This window comes from Ranitomeya imitator, chromosome 1, assembly GCF_032444005.1.
Source record: "Ranitomeya imitator isolate aRanImi1 chromosome 1, aRanImi1.pri, whole genome shotgun sequence".
Lineage (NCBI taxonomy): Eukaryota > Metazoa > Chordata > Amphibia > Anura > Dendrobatidae > Ranitomeya > Ranitomeya imitator.
The window spans coordinates 225,284,540-225,311,637 of NC_091282.1; the positions used below are offsets into that span (position 1 = coordinate 225,284,540).

The following is a 27,098-nucleotide window of genomic DNA, read 5'->3' on the forward strand; positions in this document are numbered from 1 at the left end:
AGAGCTTCACTTATCCCTCTATTGAGATGCATCAATACTTTTGGCCAGCTGTACTGTTATGTTACGGTGGTTTGGACAAATAATGGACCTGATAGTTACTGATAATAAGGACGAGCTCTGGGACGTGGGAACTCTGCTGACCGCAATCCCTAAACCTATCAAAACACACTAGAAATAGCCGTGGATTGCGCCTAACGCTCCCTAAGCAACTCGGCACAGCCTAAGAAACTAGCTAGCCCTGAAGATAGAAAAATAAAGCCTACCTTGCCTCAGAGAAATTCCCCAAAGGAAAAGGCAGCCCCCCACATATAATGACTGTGAGTAAAGATGAAAATACAAACACAGAGATGAAATAGATTTAGCAAAGTGAGGCCCGACTTACTGAACAGACCGAGGATAGGAAAGGTAACTTTGCGGTCAGCACAAAAACCTACAAAAGACCACGCAGAGAGTGCAGGGAAAAATAACTTCCGCACCGACTCACGGTGCGGGAGGCGCCCCTCTGCATCCCAGAGCTTCCAGCAAGCAAGGCAATATTGACAAAAGCAAGCTGGACAGAAAAAATAGCAAACAAGCAAAATAGCACAGAGGAACTTAGCTTCTGCTGGAGCAACAGGAACTCAGAACGATCCAGGAGCGAACTAGAGCCATAGTACAACATTGACAGCTGGCATGGGGCAAAGATCTAAGTGGAGTTAAATAGAGCAGCCCACTAACGAATTAGCCTCGTCACCTGTGGAAGGAAACTCAGAAACACCCACAGGCACCAGAGAAAGTCCATGGACAGAACCAGCCGAAGTACCATTCATGACCACAGGAGGGAGCCTGACAACAGAATTCACAACACGCGACGTCATCACAGGTCCTGCGCTCATACCAACCCTGGGACCGGAAGCTGCCGTGGACTACAAGGGGCCCTCGGAAAGGTGAGTATATGTTTATTTTTTAACCTGTAACAAACCAGGCTGGGCAATATACTACGTAGCTGGGCAATATACTACGTGGCTCTGTGCTGTATACTACTTCGCTGTGCAATATACTACGTGGCTCTGTGCTGTATACTACGTCACTGGGCACTTGTTTAGAATGAGGCCATGTCCTCTAGTCAGCCACGCCTACTAGACTTGCCCTGGCTGGGAGTATGTATAACAGATACAGACCCTCCAGTCCCCGCTCAGAAACCGGTGAATCCCCGCAGCACACAGTTCGTGCACTGGGGGGATTCATAAGTCTGCAGTCACACAGAGTGACTGCAGACTTATCGCTTTGGGACAGACATCACCAAAAATTCAAATAATTTTTGCCTTTTTTTGTGTGTGATACACGGGGCTTAATTTCTCTGTTATTTTCATACTCTTCTATTATTTTGCAGATATTGATCAATAACATGTCTGTTCTTCACTTTAGGACCATAAAGATCTCTTAGGACCCCGCAGCGCTCACGTGACTGTTCCTGACTTCTCTATGGGCAGCTCCGCTGGGTTTGACAGCAGACTTCCCTTTCCCGTAGCTGCACAATCGTGTGAAGAGGCTCTACAATGCAGTGAGGTATTAGAACGTCAATGCAGAGTACTACTCCAACTGTTCAGACGTACCGGTGTACTGGAAGCAATTAAAGGGAATCTGTTAGTAGGATCAGCCCTCCTAAGCCGTCTACATTGGCATGAAGTTATGGGAAGCTGAATAAAATGATACTTTGATATCTGTTATCCGATGTCTTATACCAGATATATTCAGGTTTTTCTCATATTTAACCCCTTCCCGACCTGTGACACAGCGTATGCGTCATGAAAGTCGGTGCCAATCCGACCTGTGACGCATATGCTGTGTCACAGAAAGATCGCGTCCCTGCAGGCCGGGTGAAAGGGTTAACTCCAATTTCACCCGGCCTGCAGGGACAGGGGGAGTGGTAGTTTAGCCCAGGGGGGGTGGCTTCACCCCCCCCGTGGCTACGATCGCTCTGATTGGCTGTTGAAAGTGAAACAAAATTGCTCAACAAATTTTAGGATCCATTTTATCCTATTGCCCATGTGAAAATGAAAAAATTGAGGCGAAAAGAAATTTTTTTGTGAAAAAAAAGTACTTTTTCATTTTTACGGATCAATTTGTGAAGTACCTGAGGGTTTAAAGTGCTCACTAGGCATCTAGATAAGTTCCTTGGGGGGTCCAGTTTCCAAAATGGGGTCACTTGTGGGGGAGCTCCAATGTTTAGGCACACAGGGTCTCTCCAAACGCGACATGGTGTCCGCTAACGATGGAGATAATTTTTCATTCAAAAAGTCAAATGGCGCTCCTTCCCTTCCAAGCCTTACCATGTGCCCAAACAGTGGTTTACCGCCACATGTGAGGTATCAGTGTACTCAGGAGAAATTGCCCAACAAATTTTAGGATCCATTTTATCCTGTTGTCCATGTGAAAATGAAAAAATTGAGGCTAAAAGAATTTTTTTGTGAAAAAAAAGTACTTTTTAATTTTTACGGATCAATTTGTGAAGCACCTGGGGGTTTAAAGGGCTCACTATGCATGTAGATAAGTTCCTTGGGGCGTCTAGTTTCCAAAATGGGGTCACTTGTGGGGGAGCTCCAATGTTTAGGCACACGGGGGCTCTCCAAACGTGACATGGTGTCCGCTAAAGAGTGCAGCCAATTTTTCATTCAAAAAGTCAAATGGCGCTCCTTCCCTTCCAAGCCCTGCCGTGCGCCCAAACAGTGGTTTACCCCCACATATGAGTTATCAGCGTACTCAGGAGAAATTGGACAACAACTTTCGTGGTTCAGTTTCTCCTTTTACCATTGGGAAAATAAAAAAATTGTTGCTGAAAAATCATTTTTGTGACTAAAAAGTTAAATGTTCATTTTTTCCTTCCATGTTGCTTCTGCTGCTGTGAAGCACCTGAAGGGTTAATAAACTTCTTGAATGTGGTTTTGTGCACCTTGAGGGGTGCAGTTTTTAGAATGGTGTCACTTTTGGGTATTTTCAGCCATATAGACCCCTCAAACTGACTTCAAATGTGAGGTGGTCCCTAAAAAAAATGGTTTTGTAAATTTCGTTGTAAAAATGAGAAATCGCTGGTCAAATTTTAACCCTTATAACTTCCTAGCAAAAAAAAATTTTGTTTCCAAAATTGTGCTGATGTAAAGTAGACGTGTGGGAAATGTTATTTATTAACTATTTTGTGTCACATAACTCTCTGGTTTAACAGAATAAAAATAAAAAATGTGAAAATTGCGAAATTTTCAAAATTTTCGCCAAATTTCCGTTTTTATCACAAATAAACACAGAATTTATTTACCTAAATTTACCACTAACATGAAGCCCAATATGTCATGAAAAAAACAATCTCAGAACCGCTAGGATCCATTGAAGGGTTCCTGAGTTATTACCTCATAAAGGGACACTGGTCAGAATTGCAAAAAACGGCAAGGTCTTTAAGGTCAAAATAGGCTGGGTCATGAAGGGGTTAAATCAGTTTTTCCAGGCTATTGGGGCAGACACTGATCTGCTTGAGCATAACCTGGATTCACGCATCAGACCGGACAACATGATTTACATGCAGCGCGGGACATGAATAAAACACTTTTTTCCTTTAAAGAGAACCTGATTGATTGAGAACAAATCCGTGGTCATCATGCATCAGTCACTGGCTGTATGGTGTCATTCATATATGTTCAACTCAGATACGCTGCGGCATTTCACAGAAAAACATACTTTTAATAGCCGCCGGGGACCAAGCCTCACACCAGGCGGTAAATCGGTTGGACAGATGAGTCCTCAGCGGCTTTTCTCCACCCGATGACCGAGATTGCGAGGTCTCTCCTAATACGCGGCAGACTATCAGGCAGGTGGGTCCAAAGCAACATACTACTTCCCCACTATTCCTTTGAATTGGTTTTGATACAAGTCTCCCAATGTACTAACAATGTTAAAGGGATGTCAAAACAGCAACAAACTGCATCATTAATGACATTTCCTAATACATTCATGCAGGTGAGAAACTCCAATGTCTTACTTATACAGTACATAAACTATGCCTTATTCAGACATCCATGACTTTTCTCATACATAAAAGCACAGACTGTGTTTTGGATCAGTTTCATCAGTGTATCAGTTTTTGCCATTATAGATTTTCACTGATGTAAAATAAAAATTAATTAGCATATTTGGTGGACTATAATACATACCAGACCACGAGACGCACCCCAAATTTTGGGGAGGAAAATAGGAAAAAATATTTTTAATAAAATGTCATAGCAGGGTCACAGGATGACGATTTCCTGCTGCACCTCACCACCGCACTGTCCTATATACATTTCCTATTACCACAACACTGCTACCCATTCCCTGTGACTTCACCTCTCCACCACGCCGTCCTAGGTACAGCATTTCCCATCCCATGTAATAGTGGCCAGTGTCAGGCAGCTGCTACAAAGGCAAATAAAATAATGGGATGCATTAAAAGAGGCATAGATGCTCATGAGGAGAACATAATTTTACCTCTATACAAGTCACTAGTTTGACCACACTTAGAATACTGTGCACAGTTCTGGTCTCCGGTGTATAAGAAAGACATAGCTGAACTGGAGCGGGTGCAGAGAAGAGCGACCAAGGTTATTAGAGGACTGGGGGGTCTGCAATACCAAGATAGGTTATTACACTTGGGGCTATTTAGTTTGGAAAAACGAAGGCTAAGGGGGTGATCTTATGTTAACCCCTTCATGACCTTGGGATTTTCCGTTTTTCGCTTCCCTCCTTCCCAGAGCCATAACTTTTTTATTTTTCCATGAATATGGCCATCTGAGGGCTTATTTTTTGCGGGACGAGTTGTACTTTTGAACGACATCATTGGTTTTAGCATGTCATGTACTAGAAAATGGGGAAAAAATTCCAAGTGCGGTGAAATTGCAAAAAAAGTGCAATCCCACACTTGTTTTTTGTTTGGCTTTTTTGCTAGGTTCACTAAATGCTAAAACTGACCTGACATTATGATTCTCCCGGTCAATACAAGTTCATAGACACCAAAAATGACTAAGTTACGCTTTATCTAAGTGGTGAAAAAAAATTACAAACTTTGCTAAAAAAAAAAAAGCGCCATTTTCCGATATCCGTAGCGTCTCCATTTTTCATGATCTGGGGTTGTTTGAGGGCTTATTTTTTGCGATCCAAGCTGACATTTTTATTGATACAATTTTGGTGTAGATACGCTCTTTTGATCGCCCGTTATTGCATTTTAATGCAATGTCGCGGTGACCAAAAAAACGTAATTCTGGTGTTTCGAGTTTTTTCTCACTATGCCGTTTAGTGATCAGGTTAATGCTTTTTTTTTATTGATAGATCAGGCGATTCTGAACGCGGCGATACCAAATATGTGTAGGTTTGATTTTTTTTATGATTTTATTTTGAATGGGGCGAAAGGGGGGTGATTTAAACTTTTATATTTTTTTTATTTTTTTCATTCACATTTTTTTTTACTTGTGCCATGCTTCAATAGCCTCCATGGGAGGCTAGAAGCAGGCACAGCACGATCGCCTCTGCTACATAGCAGCGATCATCAGATCGCTGCTATGCAGCAGAAATGCAGGTGTGCTGTGAGCGCCGACCACAGGGTGGCGTTCACAGCTAGCAGGGATCAGTAACCATAGAGGTCTCAAGGACCTCTATGGTTACAATGCAGAAGCATCGCTGACCCCTGATCATGTGACGCGGTCGGCAATGCGCGCATTTCCGGCAGCGCGGCCGGAAGCGGTAGTTAAATGCAGCTGTCTGTGCTCGACAGCGGCATTTAGCTAGTTAATAACGGCGGATGAATCGCAATTTCACCCGCCGCTATTGTGAGCACATGTCAGCTGACATGTCCCGACTTTGATGCGGGCTCACCGCCGGAGCCCGCATCAAAGCGGGGCTTCTGACCTCAGACGTACTATCCCGTCCGAGGTCAGAAAGGGGTTAATGTATAAATATATGAGGGGACAGTACAAATACCTTTCTGATGATCTTTTTAATCATAGACCTGAGACAGGGACAAGGGGGCATCCTCTACGTCTGGAGGAAAGAAGGTTTAAGCATAATAACAGACGCGGAATCTTTACTGTAAGCATACCTCCCAACTGTCCCGGATCCAGCGGGACTGTCCTGATTTTGACAGTCAGTCCCGCGATCCCGGGCGGGACATTAATTGTCCCGCACTGGTTGGGAGGTGTGTGTATCAGCCGGTCAGCTGAGAGCTCCCCGAGTCCCTGCACCCGGCCCGCACAGCAGCAAAGCGCAAACCACATAATGGCTGCTCTGTGCACAGTACCTGTGATGAGGTCACAGGATGGGAGGAGTCAGGGGTCACATGATCGGGAGGAGGACCTCCGTGTACAGGACTTTGCTGGTTGCCATGGCGCCGGAGGAGGGTAAGGCAGCGTATGTGTGAGGTCAGGAGCCGAGGTGTTTATAGTGTGGATGTAGCGGAGCCGTGTGTGTACGAGGTGTATGGATCAGGGCAGCGTGTGAAAGGTGTATGGAGCGGAGTCGTGTGTGTAAGGCCGGAGTCACATGCGAGAAACACGTCCGTGTCTCGCATGTGAACAGCAAGCTCTGGCGCCGGCACATCGGAGCGGAGCGTGCGGCTCCAAGTGTTCCTATGCGGCCGCACGGTCCGCTCCGAAGTGCCGGCGCCAGAGCTTGCTGTTCACATGCGAGACACGGACGTGTTTCTCGCATGTGTGACTCTGGCCTAAGAGGTGTACGGAGCCGTGTGCATGAGGTGTACGGAGCGCAGCCGCGTGTGTACGAGGTGTACGGAGCCGTGTGCATGAGGTGTACGGAGCGCAGCCGCGAGTGTACGAGGTGTACGGAGCTGTGTGCATGAGGTGTACGGAGCGCAGCCGCGGGTGTACGAGGTGTACGGAGCACAGCCGCGTGTGTACGAGGCGTACGGAGCGGAGCAGCATGTGAAAGGTGTACGGAGCGGAGCCGTGTATACGAGGTGTACGGAGCACAGCCGCATGTGTACGAGGTGTACGGAGCGTAGTCGTGTGTACGAGGTGTACGTAGTGGAGTCGTGTGTAAGAGGTGTACGGAGCCATGTGTATGAGGTGTACGGAGCACAGCCGCGTGTGTACGAGGTGTACGGAGCACAGCCGCGTGTGTACGAGGTGTACGGAGCACAGCCGCGTGTGTACGAGGTGTATGGAGCACAGCCGCGTGTGTACGAGGTGTACGGAGCACAGCCGCGTGTGTACGAGGTGTACGGAGCGGAGCAGCATGTGAAAGGTGTACAGAGCAGAGTCGTGTGTAAGAGGTGTATGGAGCCGTGTGTACGAGGTGTACGGAGCACAGCCGCATGTGTACGAGGTGTACGGAGCGTAGTCGTGTGTACGAGGTGTACGTAGTGGAGTCGTGTGTAAGAGGTGTACGGAGCCGTGTGTATGAGGTGTACGGAGCACAGCCGCGTGTGTACGAGGTGTACGGAGCACAGCCGCGTGTGTACGAGGTGTACGGAGCACAGCCGCGTGTGTACGAGGTGTACGGAGCACAGCCGCGTGTGTACGAGGTGTACGGAGCACAGCCGCGTGTGTACGAGGTGTACGGAGCACAGCCGCGTGTGTACGAGGTGTACGGAGCACAGCCGCGTGTGTACGAGGTGTACGGAGCGGAGCAGCATGTGAAAGGTGTACAGAGCAGAGTCGTGTGTAAGAGGTGTACGGAGCCGTGTGTACGAGGTGTACGGAGCACAGCCGCATGTGTACGAGGTGTACGGAGCGTAGTCGTGTGTACGAGGTGTACGGAGCCGTGTGTACGAGGTGTACGGAGCACAGCCGCATGTGTACGAGGTGTACAGAGCACAGCCGCATGTGTACGAGGTGTACGGAGCACAGCCGCGTGTGTACGAGGCGTACGGAGCACAGCCGCGTTTGTACGAGGCGTACGGAGCACAGCCGCGTGTGTACGAGGTGTACGGAGCGGAGCAGCATGTGAAAGGTGTACAGAGCAGAGTCGTGTGTAAGAGGTGTACGGAGCCGTGTGTACGAGGTGTACGGAGCACAGCCGCATGTGTACGAGGTGTACGGAGCGGAGCAGCATGTGAAAGGTGTACGGAGCGGAGCCGTGTGTACGAGGTGTACGGAGCACAGCCGCGTTTGTACGAGGTGTACGGAGCACAGCCGCGTGTGTACGAGGTGTATGGAGCACAGCCGCGTGTGTACAAGGTGTACGGAGCGGAGCAGCATGTGAGAGGTGTACGGAGCAGAGTCGTGTGTAAGAGGTGTACGGAGCCGTGTGTACGAGGTGTACGGAGCACAGCCGCATGTGTACGAGGTGTACGGAGCGTAGTCGTGTGTATGAGGTGTACGTAGTGGAGTCGTGTGTACGAGGTGTACGGAGCACAGCCGTGTGTGTACGAGGTGTACGGAGCACAGCCACGTGTGTACGAGGTGTACGGAGCACAGCCGCGTGTGTACGAGGTGTACGGAGCACAGCCGCATGTGTACGAGGTGTACGGAGCACAGCCGCATGTGTACGAGGTGTACGGAGCACAGCCGCGTGTGTACAAGGTGTACGGAGCGGAGCAGCATGTGAAAGGTGTACAGAGCGGAGTCGTGTGTACGAGGTGTACGGAGCACAGCCGCGTGTGTACGAGGTGTATGGAGCGGAGCAGCGTGTGAAAGGTGTATGGAGCGGAGTCGTGTGTAAGAGGTGTGCGGATGAGAGCAGAGTGTGAAAGGTGTATGGAGTGGAGCCACGTGTGTACGAGGTGAACAGAGCAGAGCCACGTGTGTACGAGGTGTACGGAGCAGAGCCATGTGTGTACAAGGTGTGCGGAGCAGCGTGTGCAATGTGTATAGAGCGGAGCCGTGTGTGTACGAGGTGTACGGAGTAGTGCCGTGTGTGTACGAGGTGTACGGAGTAGTGCCGTGTGTGTACGAGATGTATGGAGAGGAGCCGTATGTGTATGAGGTGTATGCAGCGGAGCTGTGTGTGTGCAAGGTATACGGAGCGGAGCAGTGTGTGCAATTTGTATAAAGCGGAGCCGTGTGTGTACGAGGTGTATGGAAAGGAGCCGTATGTGTATGAGGTGTACGCAGTGGAGCCGTGTGTGTGCAAGGTATACGGAGCAGAGCAGCTTGTGCAATGTGTATGGAGCGGAGTGGTGTGTGTATGAGGTGTACGGAGTAGTGCCGTGTGTACAAGATGTATGGAGCGGAGCCGTGTGTGTATGAGGTGTATGGAGCGGAGCCGTGTATGAGGTGTATGGAGCGGAGCTGAATGTGTACGAGGTGTACGGAGCGGAGCCGTGTGTGTATGAGATGTATGGAGTGGAGCCGTGTGAACGGAGCGGAGCCGTGTGTGCAAAGTGTACGGAGCGCAGCCGCGTGTGTAGGAGTAGCTATGTGTGGCCATTATACGGTACGAAGTATCATGTGCGGCCAATATACAGTATGGAGCATCATGTGCGGTCATTATACAGTATGGAGCATCATGTGCGGTCATTATACAGTATGGAGCATCATGTGCGGTCATTGCACAGTATGGAGCATCATGTGCGGTCATTGTACAGTATGGAGCATCATGTGCGGTCATTGTACAGTATGGAGCATTATGTGCGGTCATTATACACTATGGAGCATCATGTGCGGTCATTATACAGTATGGGACATCATGTGTGGCCATTATATACAGTATGGAGCATCATGTGCGGTCATTATACAGTATTGAGCATCATGTGGGGTCATTATACAGTATGGAGCATCATGTGCAGTCATTATACAGTATTGAGCATCATGTGGGGCCATTATACAGTATGGAGCATCATGTGGGGCCATTATACAGTATGGAGCATCATGTGCGGCTATTATACAGTATGGAGCATCATATGTGGCCATTATACAGTATTGAGCATCATGTGAGGTCATTATACAGTATTGAGCATCATGTGGGGCCATTATACAGTATTGAGCATCATGTGGGGCCATTATACAGTATGGAGCATCATGTGGGGCCATTATACAGTATGGAGCATCATGTGCGGCTATTATACAGTATGGAGCATCATATGTGGCCATTATACAGTATTGAGCATCATGTGAGGTCATTATACAGTATTGAGCATTATGTGGGGTCATTATACAGTATTGAGCATCATTTGGGGTCATTATACAGTATTGAGCATCATGTGGGGTCATTATACAGTATTGAGCATCATGTGGGGTCATTATACAGTATGGAGCATTGTGGGGCTATTATACAGTATGGAGCACTGTGTGGCCACATTTTTTTGTTTATAATTATTCTTTCTGAACAGTGTGATCAGCAGTGCTAAATGGGTGTGGTTGAAATGTGGATATGGGTGGGACTAGTGAATGGGTGTGGTCAGAGGCGTGGCCTAAAATTTGCCCCTCTTTCCCAGCTTCAAAAGTTGGGAGGTTTGCTGTAAGAGCAGTGAGACTATGGAACTCTGCCGTATGATGTTGTAATGAGTGATTCATTACTTACATTTAAGAGGAGACTGAATACATTTCTGGAAAAGTATAATGTTACAGGGTATATACAGTAGATTCCTTGTTATGGTGTTGATCCAGGGAACCAGTCTGATTGCTGTATGTGGAGTCGGCAAGGAATTTTCTTCCCCAGTGTGGAGCTTACTCTTTTCCACATGGGTTTTTTTTTTGGCTTCCTCTGGATCAACATGTTAGGGCAAGTTAGGTTAGGCTATGGGTTGAACTAGATGGACTGTCTTCCTTCAACCTTAATAACTATATTACTATGTTACAATAACACTATTCTTTCGATGTGATTTCTCCTCACCAACGTACTGTCTTAGGCTACTTTCACTCTAGCGTTTTCTGCAATCCGTCACAATGCGTCGTTTTGCAGAAAAAACGCATCCTGCAAAAGTGCTTGCAGGATGCGTTTTTTCCCAATAGACTTGTATTGACGACACATTTGCGACGGATTGCGTCGTGCTTTGGCGGACTGTCGGGAGCAAAAATCGCTACATGTAACGTTTTTTGCTCCTGACGGACCGCTTTTTCCGACCGCGCATGCGCGGCCGGAACTCCACCCCCACCTCCCCGCACCTTACAATGGGGCAGCGGATGCGTCGGGGAAATGCATCCGCTGCCTCCATTGTGCAATGCGTTAAACGCTAGCGTCGGAATCTCCCCGTCGCAATGCGTCGGGGAGATTCCGACGCTAGTGTGAAAGAAGCCTTAGATACATTTCCCATCACCACAATACTACTATTCTTTCTATGTGACTTCACCTCACCACCGCACTGTCCTAGGTACATTTCCCATCACCACAATACCACTATCCCTTCTATGTGACTTCACCTCACCACCGCACTGTCCTGAATACATTTCCCATCACCAGAATACCACTATTCTTTCTATGTAACTTCACCTCACCACCACGCTGTCCTAGGTACATTTCTCATCACCACAATACCACTATCCTTTCTATGTGATTTCACCTCACCACCACGCTGTCCTGGATTCATTTCCAATCACCAGAATGCCTCTATTCTTTCTATGTGACTTCACATCACCACCACGCTGTCCTGGATACATTTCCCATCACCACAACACCACTATCATTTCCATGTGTGACTTCACCTCACCACCACGCTGTCCTGGATACATTTCCCATCACAATACCACTATCCTTTCTATGTGACTTCACCTCACCACCACACTGTCCTGAATACATTTCCCATCACCACAATACCAATATTCTTTTTATGTGATTTTTCCTCACCACCACACACTGTCCTGGATACATTTCCCATCACCACAATACCAATATTCTTTTTATGTGATTTTTCCTCACCACCACACACTGTCCTAAATACATTTCCCATCACCACAATACCACTATTCTTTCTATGTGACTTCACCTCACCACCACACTGTCCTGGATACATTTCCCATCACAAGAATAACACTATTCTTTCTATGTGACTTCACCTCACCACCATACTGTCCTGGATACATTTCCCATGACCACTTACTACTATTCTTTCTATGTGATTTCTCCTCACCACCACACTGTCCTGGATACATTTCCCATCACCACAATACCAATATTCTTTTTATGTGATTTTTCCTCACCACCACACTGTCCTAAATACAGCATTTCCCATCACCACAATACCACCATTCTTTCTATGTGATTTCTCCTCACCACCACACTGTCCTGGATACATTTCCCTTCACCACAATACCACTATTCTTTCTATGTGACTTAACCTCACCACCACACTGTCCTGGATAGATTTCCCATCACCACAATACCACTATCTTTTCTATGCGACTTAACCTCACCACCACACTGTCCTGGATACATTTCCCTTCACCACAATACCACTATTCTTTCTATGTGACTTCACCTCACCACCACACTGTCCTGGATACATTTCCCATGACCACAATACCACTATTCTTTCTATGTGATTTCTCCTCACCACCACACTGTCCTGGATACATTTCACATCACCACAATACTATTATTCTTTCTATGCGATTTCTCCTCACCACCACACTGTCCAAGATACAGCATTTCCCATCACAATACCACTATCCTTTGTATGTGAATTCACCTCACCACCACACTGTCCTGGATACATTTCCCATCACCACAATACCACTATCCTTTCTATGTGACTTCACCTCACCACCACGCTGTCCTGGATACATTTCCCATCACCAGAATACCACTATTCTTTCTATGTGACTTCACCTCACCACGCACTGTCCTGGATACATTTCCCATCACCACAATACCACTATCCTTTGTATGTGACTTCACCTTACCACCACACTGTCCTGGATACATTTCACCACAATACTGTTATCTGTTCAGTGTGTATCCATTTAAATGCAAAATTTTCCATTCATTTTTTACACCTTTCTTTCAGCTTGTAAAACAACAGTTGGAATTTATCATTATCCATTTTGTAAAGCAAACCCATTTTCCCTACATGTGAGAGATGCAGGAGTGTCTTCTGGCGTTAACGAGAGATGTTTATACTGGCAGCTTTCTGGAAGCTTTCTTCTGTTTGGAAACATCTATCTGAACATTCAAGTGATTCACTCTCTACAGTGACTCATCCTAAAACCATTATCAGAAATCAGCTTCCGACAACATATGTTCAGTCTGTAGCAGACAAGTACACGTCCAGTGTTCTTTAGTGATGTTTCTTAACTAAATCTGCGTTATTTTCTACTTCCTACAATCATGGCAACTCCATTGAGGGTATTACCAATCTCTTACCCTCTAGAATCTAGCAGATTACAAGCAACGACAGACAGTGACAGTATTGAGTAACCATGTCAAACCATAGCCAAGATGTCATACAGGCATCCTACCACAGTGGACACTTCTGTTTAAAGGGAATCTGTCACCCCAAAAATGGCCTATAAATTAAGGCCTCCGGCATCAGGGGCTTATCTACAGCATTCTGCAATGCTGTAGATAAGCCCCCGATGTATCCTGAAAGATGCGAAAAAGAGGTTAGATTATACTCACCCAAGGGCGGTCCCTCTGCGGTCCGGTTCGATGGGCGTCACGGTCCGGCACCTCCTATCTTCATACGATGACGTCCTCTCCTTGTCTTCTTGCCGTGGCTCCTGTGCAGGCGTACTTTGTCTGCCCTGTTGAGGGCAGAGCAAAATACTACAGTGCGCAGGCGCCGGGCCTCTTTATCCTTTCTCAGCGCCTGTGCACTGCAGTACTTTGCTCTGCCCTCAACAGGGCAGACAAAGTACGCCTGCGCAGGAGCTTCAGCAAGAAGACGACAACATCGTATGAAGATGGGAGGCGCCGGTGGTGCAGTCGCCCACGGCAATTGGGCAGAGGTGGACTGGGGTGTTCAGTAACTGTATTCCAGAGGATATGTGCCCGGCTGTGATCCGGAAGATATCATGTGCTGTGTTTATATGAGTTGAACATTAATGCTGTGAAGTAAACGCATTAAAAAGACTTTTGTTTGGAACTTTGTTGGGTCACTGCCTCATCACTGCATAAGTGTGCTACCGATGCACTATACAAGCTTGTGAACCATTGTAGGTAGCACCATGGAATTTTTCAGGTGGGCATAACCAACCATTTCAGTCATTCATGGCCAAAATGGAAACATTTGTCTCTATGCGGGAACAGCCCTACAGGATAAAAGAAAAAAAAAAAAAAGAAACAGTCGGGCAGGCTGAGCTACTTTCTTTATTTCTTGTAACACCCATTGAAGTAAAATCCACAAACACTTCAACACCATTTCTGCTATTTCCTCATTCCCTGCGCTGGACTTCTGACCTTACAATTGATTTTATGGGGTTACGGAAACAGCGAATCTCAGCCCGCTCTCTTTTTTTGTAGTTCCCCCTGCTTGTAGCTGCCTCATACAAACACATATCAGCCATGAATGACTACAAGGGGAAACCAATTTTAACTCTGGCCAGGTATCTCTTAGCAGGCTCATATGCTGGTCCCCTTTCAAAGACTTGATACCGGTTGTTCAACCCTACGGGTTTTTTCTGTTAACAGAACACTTTGGTCAGTGATTGTCAGCAGCGTTCACATGTCACGTCGATGTCACATTGTTCATGCTGTAGTTGAGTGAACAAAGACCGATGGAGGACAAGCGCAAGGAAGCAGCAGGGAATTGGAAGGCAAGATATTCTTTAAAGACCCATGTAATCTAATTTAAAAATGTAATGAGATTGGATATATAAATGCCACAGTCAGAAGATCCCACAAACCGGCATACATGTATGGGGCAGTAATGGAACAGGCTCAGGAATGATCAAAAAGCAGTATGCAACTGAAAAATGGTACCAATATAAACTACAATTCATATGCAAAAACAATCACTAAGGCCACGTTCACACATTCAGTATGTGGTCAGTATTTTACATCAGTTTCTGTAAGCCAAAACCAGGAGTGGGACAGTCAGAGGAAAAGTATCATGGCAGCACGTCAGCACTTCTGCATTTTTTTCCTCCTGGTTTTGGCCTTTGAATGCAGAACGCAATAGAGGTTTTTTTTTTTTACTTTCACACGTTTTTATAAAGAATTTTGAAACGTTTACAAAAAAGATATATCCAGCAATAGACACGTGAAAAATTGAGAATACATGGCTTATAACGGCACATTATGAACACAGTATGACATTCTGTAATTCTTAGGTATGCAACAGGGCGCAATATAGTTTTGCCTATTCTTTGTTGTCAGGGTATGTGCACGCGTTAAGTATTTGGTGCAGAAATTTCATCATCTCTTGGCAGGAAAAACGCAGAGGCAAAAATGCACCACGAGTGAAATCTGCAGCAAAAACCTTGGAAGAATTGGCATGCCCTAGATTTACGGGTATGTTCACACAGGGCGTTTTTACGGCTTTTTTTTCTGCAGCAAAACCTGATCTTCTTGGCAGGAAAGAAGCTGAGTCATAAACGCAGGTTTAGGAGCGTTTTTTGTTGCGTTTTTTCATGTATTTTTTTTTGTCTCTTTGTGCATGCCAATAAAGTTGAGTGCCGCCAGAGGGAAAAAAAAAACCTTCCTGTAGATAGATAGAATGAATAGATACTGTAGATAGAATGTAAACTTTATTTCCCCCAGACACTGCGTGGGACACTCGTTATATTGGTCTGCGTCGGACCAGGGAGTATTTGTGTTGGTTTATTATTTTTATTATAGGAGATCGATGGCTTCGCTTGGATTACCTGAATAATAAAATGGTAAAACTGTGTGGTGCTTTATTTCATTAAAGGACTTTATTCTGGCTTTGTCTTTATTTACATGTAACAACTATAGGATTAGTATTGGATAGGTGTCTTATAGAGGCCTCTCCATTACTAAGCCATGGGGTTAATAATCTCACTGGTGACATTAACCCAAAAATATTACCCCACTTGCCACCACTACAGGGCAAGTGGGAAGCGCCGGGCAAAGCGCCAGAATTGGCGCATCTAATTGATATGCCTTGTCTGGGCGGCTGCAGGCTATTTTTAGGCTGGGGGGGCTATATCAATGGCCCCTTACCAGCCTGAGAATACCAGCCCCCAGCTGTGAGCTTTAGCAAGGCTGGTTGTCAAAAATGGAGAGGACCCCATGCTGTTTTTTTTAATTATTTATTTAAACAATTAAAAAAAAAAAAACATGAGGACCCCTCTATTCTTGATAAGTAGCCTTGCTGAAGCTGACAGCTGGGGTTGCAGCCCCCAGCTCTGAATTTTGCCTGGCTGGTTATCAAAAATAGGGCGGGAACAGACATGTTTTTTTAATTTAATTATTTATAGCGCAGGAGCAGCAGATGAAAACTCCCTGCAGGTGTCAGATGATGGGAGCAGTAGTTCCATCAGCTGACACCAGTGATCGGAGGTGAAGTTTACACCTCCGATCACAGCTGAGCGCTCCCCACTGTCGGCGGGGAACCACGGATCTCTGACCGGCGCGGATGATTTCCCCACCAATCAGAAGCGGTGTTTGCCGTGCTGTCATGCATATGACAGCGTGTCAAACACTGTAATGTCGGACCACCCATTCAAGTGAATGGGGATCAGGTCCTCTCTGCTGGATCACAGGCTGCATGGACGCACCATGCAGCCTGCCAGCTAGATGTAGCAGGGCCGAGTGTGATGTCACATCCGGCTGTCCTTGACTTTTCTGCAGAAAATACGCTGCAAGAAAAGTCAACCTGCGTATTTGCAGCGTTTTTTCACCACCCAATCAAGTCAATGGGTGAAAAACGCTGAAAACACGCTGAAAGAAGTGACATGCTCTATGTCCAAAAAACGCAGCAAAGCACAAAATCCTGATGACACGAAAAACCCAATGTGTGTGCATGAGATTTCTGAAATCTCATAAGCTTTGCTGGTACTGTAAAAAGCAGCTGAAAATTAGCATAAAAAGATGCAGCAAAAACGCCCAGTGTGAACTTACCCTAAATCTGCAAGTCACAAATACCGTGAGTAACGTGTGCATGACACTTCAGGATTCTCATTCACTGTGCTGGCATCAGGAAACATTTCAGCTTTTGTGACAAATCTGTTCTGAAACATTTATTTTTACTATACACTTAAAAGGGTTTCAGAAATCCCTTCTCACCAGCTGCAGTTTGTATAAAACACAAAACAGTGGTATCCAATAACTCAGCTCTGGGGCTCATGCCATCAACTTGGGGCAGTTACCGAGTTACTGGCTGCAGCACAGCAGACAATAACAGACACTGGCAGCAGTAACGGAGAGTGAGCCCTGAACCCAGGGATGGTGATTAAAGCTCTTTTTTAAAAAACAAAAGAAAACTAAACAAAAAAACTATTTTGCTGTAGGAGAGGATTTTTTTCTTCATAAAGGGAAAACCACTTTAAAAGGGTTTTTCCCACAATTGTATTTTTTTTCATCCCCAACTGTACCTCTGAAAATCCAAGTTGACATAGCTAAATGGGAGGTATATTCTTTCTCTGTTAAAATTACACTTCCCAGCAGCACCTTGCTTCTCCTCAGTGCTGCAGAACCCTCACTATCCTGTGTGTTCCTGACTAGCTTGAACTCTCCCAATTATCATCAAACTGATCTCAGTGCAGAATTTCCCTCAAGTCTCCATACACTCCCTGCCACTGTAGAGTACCCTGTATGACCGATTTTATCTTCTGCAATCTACATTATTCTGCCTGTATTTTAACATCACTGTAAGCTGGTTTTTCCAAAAGTTTAACTCTCGTAAACCTCCATCGCGAAGCTAGTAATTACTAGAGAAATCACAGCTGAAATACATTTTGTTGTCTGATCTGGTGCTGACAGATCAGTGATTTATCTGCCAATAGTACTCTGTTGATCCATATGGCAGAGGATTATCTTCTGCCATATGCATAAATCTAAAGGGTAGGGGGCATCACATGATTGTTTTACCTTATTATCACTCACTAAAAGGTTTCCTTCTCATTCAATCTGAACAAGAAACTGTTTGGGACAGAAGGAAAAATCTGAAACGCCGGCCAATTGCAGAAAACCCCATTAAGCTCACAGCTGGACATCACAATATTTCCTGCACATTTACAAGTTGTTACAGTATATGCAGTAAAAAGATTGGAAGTTCAGAATAGATCACAGTATTAGACATTTATTCAGGAGTCAGGAAAGATTTTGAAGGATATACCATGGACATTACTCAAATCGCTGAAAGACACCCAGGGGATATTATTCAGGCATCAGCCCATTATGTCTGTGATAATAAGATAAAGCGACCATTTGCACATTGTTTTATTACAGCCGAGTGATTTTATTCTTATAGTCAGACTAACTATATGACCATTTAGCTTCTGTTGGGAAACAGCGAAGTTATTACAAATCTAACAGCCCTATGACGGAAGAAGAATCTATAAATTGTTTTTGCCTTTTTTTTTCAGATCCATTAGGAAACCAAGTGAAGTACATAGAAAACTGTTGTACACCTCCGCCCAGTACAGCATGACCTATCATGCGGAGCGTCACACGACCAAGTAGCATTTCGGATTGTGCTGCACAAAGCTTATACTGTTAAAGACAAGCAAAAATATCCCTGGGGACCGCAAATATTTGTGCTCATCTTTAATTATCAGGGGATATTTGGTATAATACTCTTATACAAAATATTTCAAAATTGATTAACAGTGACATCTTTATTAGTGAGGAAGTTAAATACATAGTGACTGAAAGCCAAATAAATGGCATGGTAACAAAACTAAAGGGGCTGTACAATATAATGAGAAAGTTACACACATAACAATACATCTTAAATATACAATCTACATCCCTGATGCTTCCCTCTCATCTTCTGCTTAGCTTGGCTGCAGATGTCACTGCTAGTATACACTAATGGAACAAAAGGACACAGTAGATAGTGGTCCGCCGAACGGCCCCGATCTCTCCTGACTTCCTCATACAAAGGAACGTTTGCTCTCTGCTCTCTACTGGATAACTGCTGCCAGACTCTTCTAATGGCGACTCATCTCCCCAAGAACAAAAGAGTTAGCAGTCCAATATTGGACATGCCAGATCCTCGGCTCCCCCACACCCCACATCATCCGATATCAGCAGGTTTGGTCGACTTTAATCTAATGTGTATGGTGGACTTAAGTTGCCGCTGCTTCCAATCACTTGCCTCAGTGGTAATCAGGCTGTAACTTCTACAGCCAATGTAAACAGAAGATAAGTGGGGGGCATCAAGTATGTGTTTCTGAAACAGGAGTGTTTGTGCAGTACTCGGCAGCGGCCTCGTCTCTGGAACAGGAGTGGATGTGCAATACTCGGCAGCGACCTCGTCTCTGGAACAGGAGTGCATGTGCAGTACTCGGCAGCGACCTCGTCTCTGGAACAGGAGTGCATGTGCAGTACTCGGCAGCGGCATAGTGTCTGGAACAGGAGTGGATGTGCAGTACTCGGCAGCGGCATAGTGTCTGGAACAGGAGTGGATGTGCAGTAATCGGCAGCGGCCTTGTCTCGGGAACAGGAGTGGATGTGCAGTTATCGGCAGCGACCTCGTCTCTGGAACAGGAGTGCATGTGCAGTACTCGGCAGCGACCTCGTCTCTGGAACAGGAGTGCATGTGCAGTACTCGGCAGCGGCATAGTGTCTGGAACAGGAGTGGATGTGCAGTACTCGGCAGCGGCATAGTGTCTGGAACGAGTGGATGTGCAGTACTCGGCAGCGGCATAGTGTCTGGAACAGGAGTGGATGTGCAGTACTCGGCAGCGGCATAGTGTCTGGAACAGGAGTGGATGTGCAGTAATCGGCAGCGGCCTTGTCTCGGGAACAGGAGTGGATGTGCAGTTATCGGCAGCGACCTCGTCTCTGGAACAGGAGTGCATGTGCAGTACTCGGCAGCGACCTCGTCTCTGGAACAGGAGTGCATGTGCAGTACTCGGCAGCGACCTCGTCTCTGGAACAGGAGTGCATGTGCAATACTCGGCAGCGACCTCGTCTCTGGAACAGGAGTGCATGTGCAGTACTCGGCAGCGACCTCATCTCTGGAACAGGAGTGCATGTGCAGTACTCGGCAGCGACCTCGTCTCTGGAACAGGAGTGCATGTGCAGTACTCGGCAGCGGCCTTGTCTCTGGAACAGGAGTGCATGTGCAGTACTCGGCAGCAGCATAGTGTCTGGAACAGGAGTGGATGTGCAGTACTCGGCAGCGGCATAGTGTCTGGAACAGGAGTGGATGTGCAGTAATCGGCAGCGGCCATGTCTCTGGAATAAGAGTGCATGTGCAGTACTCGGCAGCGGCCTTGTCTCTGGAACAGGAATGCACGTGCAGTACTCGGCAGCGGCATAGTGTCTGGAACAGGAGTGGATGTGCAGTACTCGGCAGTGGCCTCGTCTCTGGAACAGGAATGCACGTGCAGTACTCGGCAGCGGCATAGTGTCTGGAACAGGAGTGGATGTGCAGTACTCGGCAGCGGCCTCGTCTATGGAACAGGAATGCACGTGCAGTACTCGGCAGTGGCATAGTGTCTGGAACAGGAGTGTTTGTGCAGTACTCGGCAGCGTCCCAGTCTCTGGAACAGGAGTGGATGTGCAGTACTCGGCAGCGGCCTTGTCTCTGGAACAGGAGTGGATGTGCAGTACTCGGCAACGGCCTTGTCTCTGGAACAGGAGTGGATGTGCAGTACTCGGCAACGGCCTTGTCTCTGGAACAGGAGTGGATGTGCAGTACTCAGCAGAGGCCTAGTCTCTGGAACAGGAGTGGATGTGCAGTACTCGGCAACGGCCTTGTCTCTGGAACAGGAGTGGATGTGCAGTACTCGGCAACGGCCTTGTCTCTGGAACAGGAGTGGATGTGCAGTACTCAGCAGAGGCCTAGTCTCTGGAACAGGAGTGGATGTGCAGTACTCGGCAACGGCCTTGTCTCTGGAACAGGAGTGGATGTGCAGTACTCGGCAACGGCCTTGTCTCTGGAACAGGAGTGGATGTGCAGTACTCGGCAACGGCCTTGTCTCTGGAAAAGAAGTGGATATGCAGTACTCGGCAGCGGCCTCGTCTATGGAACAGGAATGCACGTGCAGTACTCGGCAGTGGCATAGTGTCTGGAACAGGAGTGTTTGTGCAGTACTCGGCAGCGTCCCAGTCTCTGGAACAGGAGTGGATGTGCAGTACTCGGCAGCGGCCTTGTCTCTGGAACAGGAGTGGATGTGCAGTACTCGGCAACGGCCTTGTCTCTGGAACAGGAGTGGATGTGCAGTACTCGGCAACGGCCTTGTCTCTGGAACAGGAGTGGATGTGCAGTACTCAGCAGAGGCCTAGTCTCTGGAACAGGAGTGGATGTGCAGTACTCGGCAACGGCCTTGTCTCTGGAACAGGAGTGGATGTGCAGTACTCGGCAACGGCCTTGTCTCTGGAACAGGAGTGGATGTGCAGTACTCAGCAGAGGCCTAGTCTCTGGAACAGGAGTGGATGTGCAGTACTCGGCAACGGCCTTGTCTCTGGAACAGGAGTGGATGTGCAGTACTCGGCAACGGCCTTGTCTCTGGAACAGGAGTGGATGTGCAGTACTCAGCAGAGGCCTAGTCTCTGGAACAGGAGTGGATGTGCAGTACTCGGCAACGGCCTTGTCTCTGGAACAGGAGTGGATGTGCAGTACTCGGCAACGGCCTTGTCTCTGGAACAGGAGTGGATGTGCAGTACTCGGCAACGGCCTTGTCTCTGGAACAGGAGTGGATGTGCAGTACTCGGCAGTGGCCTTGTGTCTGGAACAGGAGTAGATGTGCAATACTAGGCAGCGGCCTTGTCTCTGGAAAAGAAGTGGATATGCAGTACTCGGCAGTGAATGCTACACATTGAATGGTTTATATCTGATTGCCACACATGTTAAAAACAGGTGATCGATGGGGTTCAGGGTGTCAGACCCCTACCAATCTAACGACCTATTGTAGGGACAATAAAACAATGCTGGATCCCGAGACAACCTCTTTACCATCCCTACTGTTACTGTGTTACTGTACCCCACTGGTGGTCTACTGGGCGAGCTGCAGTGTGCCATAGTAGCAGCGGTGGAGTTCCCATTTCTGAAAACTTCACCTCAGGAAAATGGTGCACCATCACAAATTGGCTGTGCGTAGGGCTGAACTCAATGGACAGGTAACTGCGCTGACAGATGGCCCTCTCTACTAAAGTCTGTGGCATTTACTGAAAAGCCAAGCAACAGCTCACAGCTGCATGAAATTTACACACAACCTTCAAGGGCCCTCTGTTTTCCGAATATAAGATTGTCTCAGAGACGAGATGAAGTGTCTGAGATGTAAATACCTCGAGTTATTCTGATATGTCAAACACAACAGAATATCCACAGCAAAGTCAGAAAAACATGGATTATTTTTCTCCTCAGAGCTGAACTCGTACTGTCATATCTCTACCACACCCTGTGCTATTCTTCTTCACCTCACCACCTTCAAAATACTTTAGAAATATTTTGCAGCTGAGGGGAAAGAAGAGAGTGTGACCCCTGATTTTCCCAGAAACGTTAGTGCTTCTTAGGAAGTCTCATGACTTCTTTCAAACGTCTTGGACTGAAAACTGCTGTACGGCCAGCGTAGGTTCACTGCACTCTGCCACCATCCAGTTACTGACCAAACACTAAAAGATGACCACAGAGTGGAGCAGACACTGAAAAACAAAAAATATTTTAGATACCAAAGGAGTTGTGCAGTGACCAGTAGTGTTCTTCTACAATCATAGCTCTGGGTTGTCCTAGAGAAGCTTCTGGACATCTGTGTAATCGAAATGCTTTGGTAGGATCTGAAATAAGCAGTTCATAAAGGAAAACCTAAGGATGTGCTGCACAAATTCCAATGTCTCCTTGAACGGGGTTTGCAAAATTACACCACAATCTGCAGGGTCTGAAAGTATCCGAGTGCCCGCTGGTCATGTCCTGGCTGAAGGGTATGATCATGTATGAGAAAAAAAATACTCGACAAGTGAAAACAGAATATACCTACAGAACCGCGATTTACATGTTTTCTTGTTTTAAATTTCTGAAAAATAAAAAATAAATCCATTGCAGGTTAGCCACCCACTAAGCCCGACCAAACCCAGGTAAACCATTCTTCATCTCCATGGCTCCCAAGAATCCCCCCTCACAATGAACACTTTTAGCACAGTGAACCCTTACTAAATCAGTCCTGTAATCCACTGAGGTCTGTAAATCTGTTATCAAACTAATAAAAAACACTTGTCATTTTATTGAAACATATAAAATGATGTAATCACTGCACACCAAGATGTTACACTTCACCCGCACTGCCTAAATACCACCGCAATCACACTCCATCAAATACCTCACCTTCTGCTGTCACCTATCAGATCGCAGGACCCATCGCTGTCACCTGTCAGATCCAGGAGCCATCGCTGTCACCTGTCAGATCCAGGAGCCATCGCTGTCACCTGTCAGATCCAGGAGCCATCGCTGTCACCTGTCAGATCCAGGACCCATCGCTGTCACCTGTCAGATCCAGGACCCATCGCTGTCACCTGTCAGATCCAGGACCCATCGCTGTCACCTGTCAGATCCAGGACCCATCGCTGTCACCTGTCAGATCCAGGACCCATCGCTGTCACCTGTCAGATCCAGGACCCATCGCTGTCACCTGTCAGATCCAGGACCCATCGCTGTCACCTGTCAGATCCAGGACCCATCGCTGTCACCTGTCAGATCCAGGACCCATCGCTGTCACCTGTCAGATCCAGGACCCATCGCTGTCACCTGTCAGATCCAGGACCCATCGCTGTCACCTGTCAGATCCAGGACCCATCGCTGTCACCTGTCAGATCCAGGACCCATCGCTGTCACCTGTCAGATCCAGGACCCATCGCTGTCACCTGTCAGATCCAGGACCCATCGCTGTCACCTGTCAGATCCAGGACCCATCGCTGTCACCTGTCAGATCCAGGACCCATCGCTGTCACCTGTCAGATCCAGGACCCATCGCTGTCACCTGTCAGATCCAGGACCCATCGCTGTCACCTGTCAGATCCAGGACCCATCGCTGTCACCTGTCAGATCCAGGACCCATCACTCTGGCTCAGTCAGATCCAGGACCCATCGCTGTCACCTGTCAGATCCAGGACCCATCACTCTGGCTCCGTCAGATCCAGGACCCATCACTCTGGCTCCGTCAGATCCAGGACCCATCACTCTGGCTCCGTCAGATCCAGGACCCATCACTCTGACTCCGTCAGATCCAGGACCCATCACTCTGGCTCCGTCAGATCCAGGACCCATCGCTGTCACCTGTCAGATCCAGGACCCATCACACTGGCTCCGTCAGATCCAGGACCCATCACTCTGGCTCCGTCAGATCCAGGACCCATCACTCTGGCTCCGTCAGATCCAGGACCCATCGCTGTCACCTGTCAGATCCAGGACCCATCACTCTGGCTCCGTCAGATCCCGGCTTGTCACTCACCTGTAATAAGACAGCAGCCCATTGCTCAGCACGAACCAGCGTCTCTGGTATCCCTTCAGATAGTTGGTCCATTTGAAGAGCCAGCCTTTGTAGGTGTCCGGCCCCGTGGTGGCCGGGAGGGCGGACCCTGAGCCGCTCATGTCTCCGGCGCCGATCTGCGGACAGGACAGGCACGGCACGGCGGAGAGCAGGGACACCAGCCCGCTACAGCCAGGAGCGGCCGCTCTCCCCATAGACCAGCTCCAGAGAGGGCGGGCACAACGCATCGGACACACCCCCTACTCCACGTGACTCCAGGAGGCGCTAGCATCACAACAAATACGTGTCACGTGACCGTCTGTGCTCTCGGCGGGATCCTCGCGGGATGAAAGGGGGTAGTCACGTGATGTCCCGGTAAGTGATGGGCTGGGGAACCGAATACACGGAGGTGTGGAAGTGCTGGTGGGTAATGCTGGGATTTGTAGTCACTTGATGAGAGACGCTCCAGTATATCCCAGTCTAACGTACTGAGTTATGGTGACTAAACTAGTTCAAGGAGGCGTTCACAACAACCAATCAGGTTACTGCTTGCATCTTCATGTGAGAGCTGCAGTCTGATTGGCTGCCTGGTTCCACCAATGACAGCTCGGCATTTCTCCAGCCCCTCACTGCAGGTTTACCAGGCTTCTGTCCTCACATCACAACTTTCTCTGGAGCCCAGAAATCCCGTTTAAAGGGCAACTACGCTTTTACATAACGATAGATCTTCTGGGACCCTGTGCAGCACCGGCGATTGGTTAGTGACCGAGATCCGGAATCATCGGTGCCACACGGGGGCTGCAACATCTCACAATGATTGGCACTGTAGTCATTCTGCTGCAAGTTCTCCTGAGGCCACCGTCACACGTAAGTAGTGCGCTCTGTAGGGCAAGCGATCAGCAATCGCAGCTACAAGGCATAACCCAGTTATAAATAAACATTGTGTATCCCAGGGCTGTAAAAGTATGATCTATCAACATATTATTTATTTAACCCTTATGTTAACGCCATAAAGAACAAAAAAATCAAAATGCCAGAACTTCTGTTTTGGGGTCACTTCATCCCGCCCCAAAAATGTAATCAAAAGCTATTAAAAGATCACATGTACCCTATAATGGACAAACACCAACTCCCCACACTAAAGCGAGCTCTCGGGCTATCCACTGATCTGTGGAAAAATGAAATAGTTACCACTCTCAGAAAATTTTTACAAAGTTCAGAGTATTTCTTTTTAGTTTAACCCTGTAAGGACCGAGCCTCATTTTCCAAATCTGACCAGATGTCAATACGTCCCACACACGTGCACACAGATTCCATACAGGGTGCATCCCTGTGCCGCGTAATAACAGATGTTTAGGGGTTTTCCCGCAAACAGTTCATTTTAATGAATAGATCTTGGAATAATAAGGCCGGAGTCACACTACAGCGAGATACGGCCGAGTCTCGCAGGTTAAATACAAGCTCTGGCACCGGCACTCCGGAGCGGAGCGTTCGGCTCCATGTATTGCTGTGCGGCCGCACGCTCCGCTCTGGAGTGCCGGTGTTAGGAGTCGAGTTTCCTCTGCTGCACAGGGGGAATCTCGATCCGTGTCTGCTGCGGTCTCCCATTCTGCTTCGGCCGCAGTGGGCACTGCTCAGTGGAGGCGTCGCTCCCAGCGTCTTGCTGGGACTGATTCTGTGCAGAGGGTTACTGCTGCCTTTTCCGGCTCTCCTGTTGTACCCTGCACTGATCTGCGGCGAGCGGGCTTCTCTGGGACTAAGTCCTTATTTGCACACACTGAGCATGCCCAGGGCAAGGTCTCCCGTTGGAGATCGAGGGTCACATGCTCAGGTGCTGCAGCACATCCCATTGGTCCTCTTGTCAGGTCCTGAAAGGGCAAAACTTCTGTAGCAGCTTCCTGTGCTGCAACTATATAAACTGCGCATGACCGCACGGCCATGCACTAGTATTGTCTTGATATTATGTGTGTGTGTAGATGGATGTATGTCGATGGATGAAAGCTCCTAAGTATCCCTCCCTAGTGTTGTTGACTGCTCGCGGATGATGGTAGCTATCTAGCGCCCGACTAGCCATCTGCACGTAACACACATCACAGCGTCCAGTTGCTGTGTCCGCCTGTACGGCGCCGTGCGCTTCCTCTGCGCTTTCCTTACCCAAGCCTGGGTGGTTAGTGGCGTCCGTCAGTGCGGCACCGCATGCACTCTCGTGCCTTTATATACTATTTAAATAGTTTCCTTACACACCCAGTTGCGGTGTTGTGCCAGCAAGTGTCTAATCGGACTTCAATCCTGAGTAGAGGTTGTGTTCGCTGACTTCTTGCTCGCGCTCTATGTGCGGTACCGTGGTCCTGTGACGCAACAGGATCGCTTCCTTCACGCTGGGCAAAGTTAGCCCATGTGTGTATACTTATAGTACCGCCATATAGTCCGTCTTACTAGCAGCAGGGTTTTTACCTGCACGGTGGACCTCGGACTGCGAACGCACCTAGTTTCATATCATCTATGCTTGGTGCGTTCCGCCAGTCCTTAACATAATACTAGCGCCAAGGTCTGGCTAGTAATGACGAACGATCAGCGTTTACAGCGGTACATCCAGCAGCTGGCGGCTCTAGAGCGTTCAACCTCAGCTGTGGATGTTACTGCTGTCGCTGATCAGGCTGCAAGTGTGGC

The 27,098-nt window shown here is 47.7% G+C and overlaps 1 protein-coding gene across 1 annotated transcript in view; it reads right to left on the minus strand.

The window, feature by feature from the left end:
• Positions 1-24,702, minus strand: part of OSBP2 (oxysterol binding protein 2) — a 387,724-nt gene extending 363,022 nt beyond the window's left edge. Inside the window, exon 1 of the mRNA XM_069754235.1 lies at positions 24,411-24,702. Within this exon, the coding sequence (XP_069610336.1) occupies positions 24,411-24,676 (266 nt within the window). The 5' untranslated portion in view covers positions 24,677-24,702. The remainder of the gene's footprint in view (positions 1-24,410) is intronic.
• Between the last annotated feature and the right edge of the window lie 2,396 nt (positions 24,703-27,098).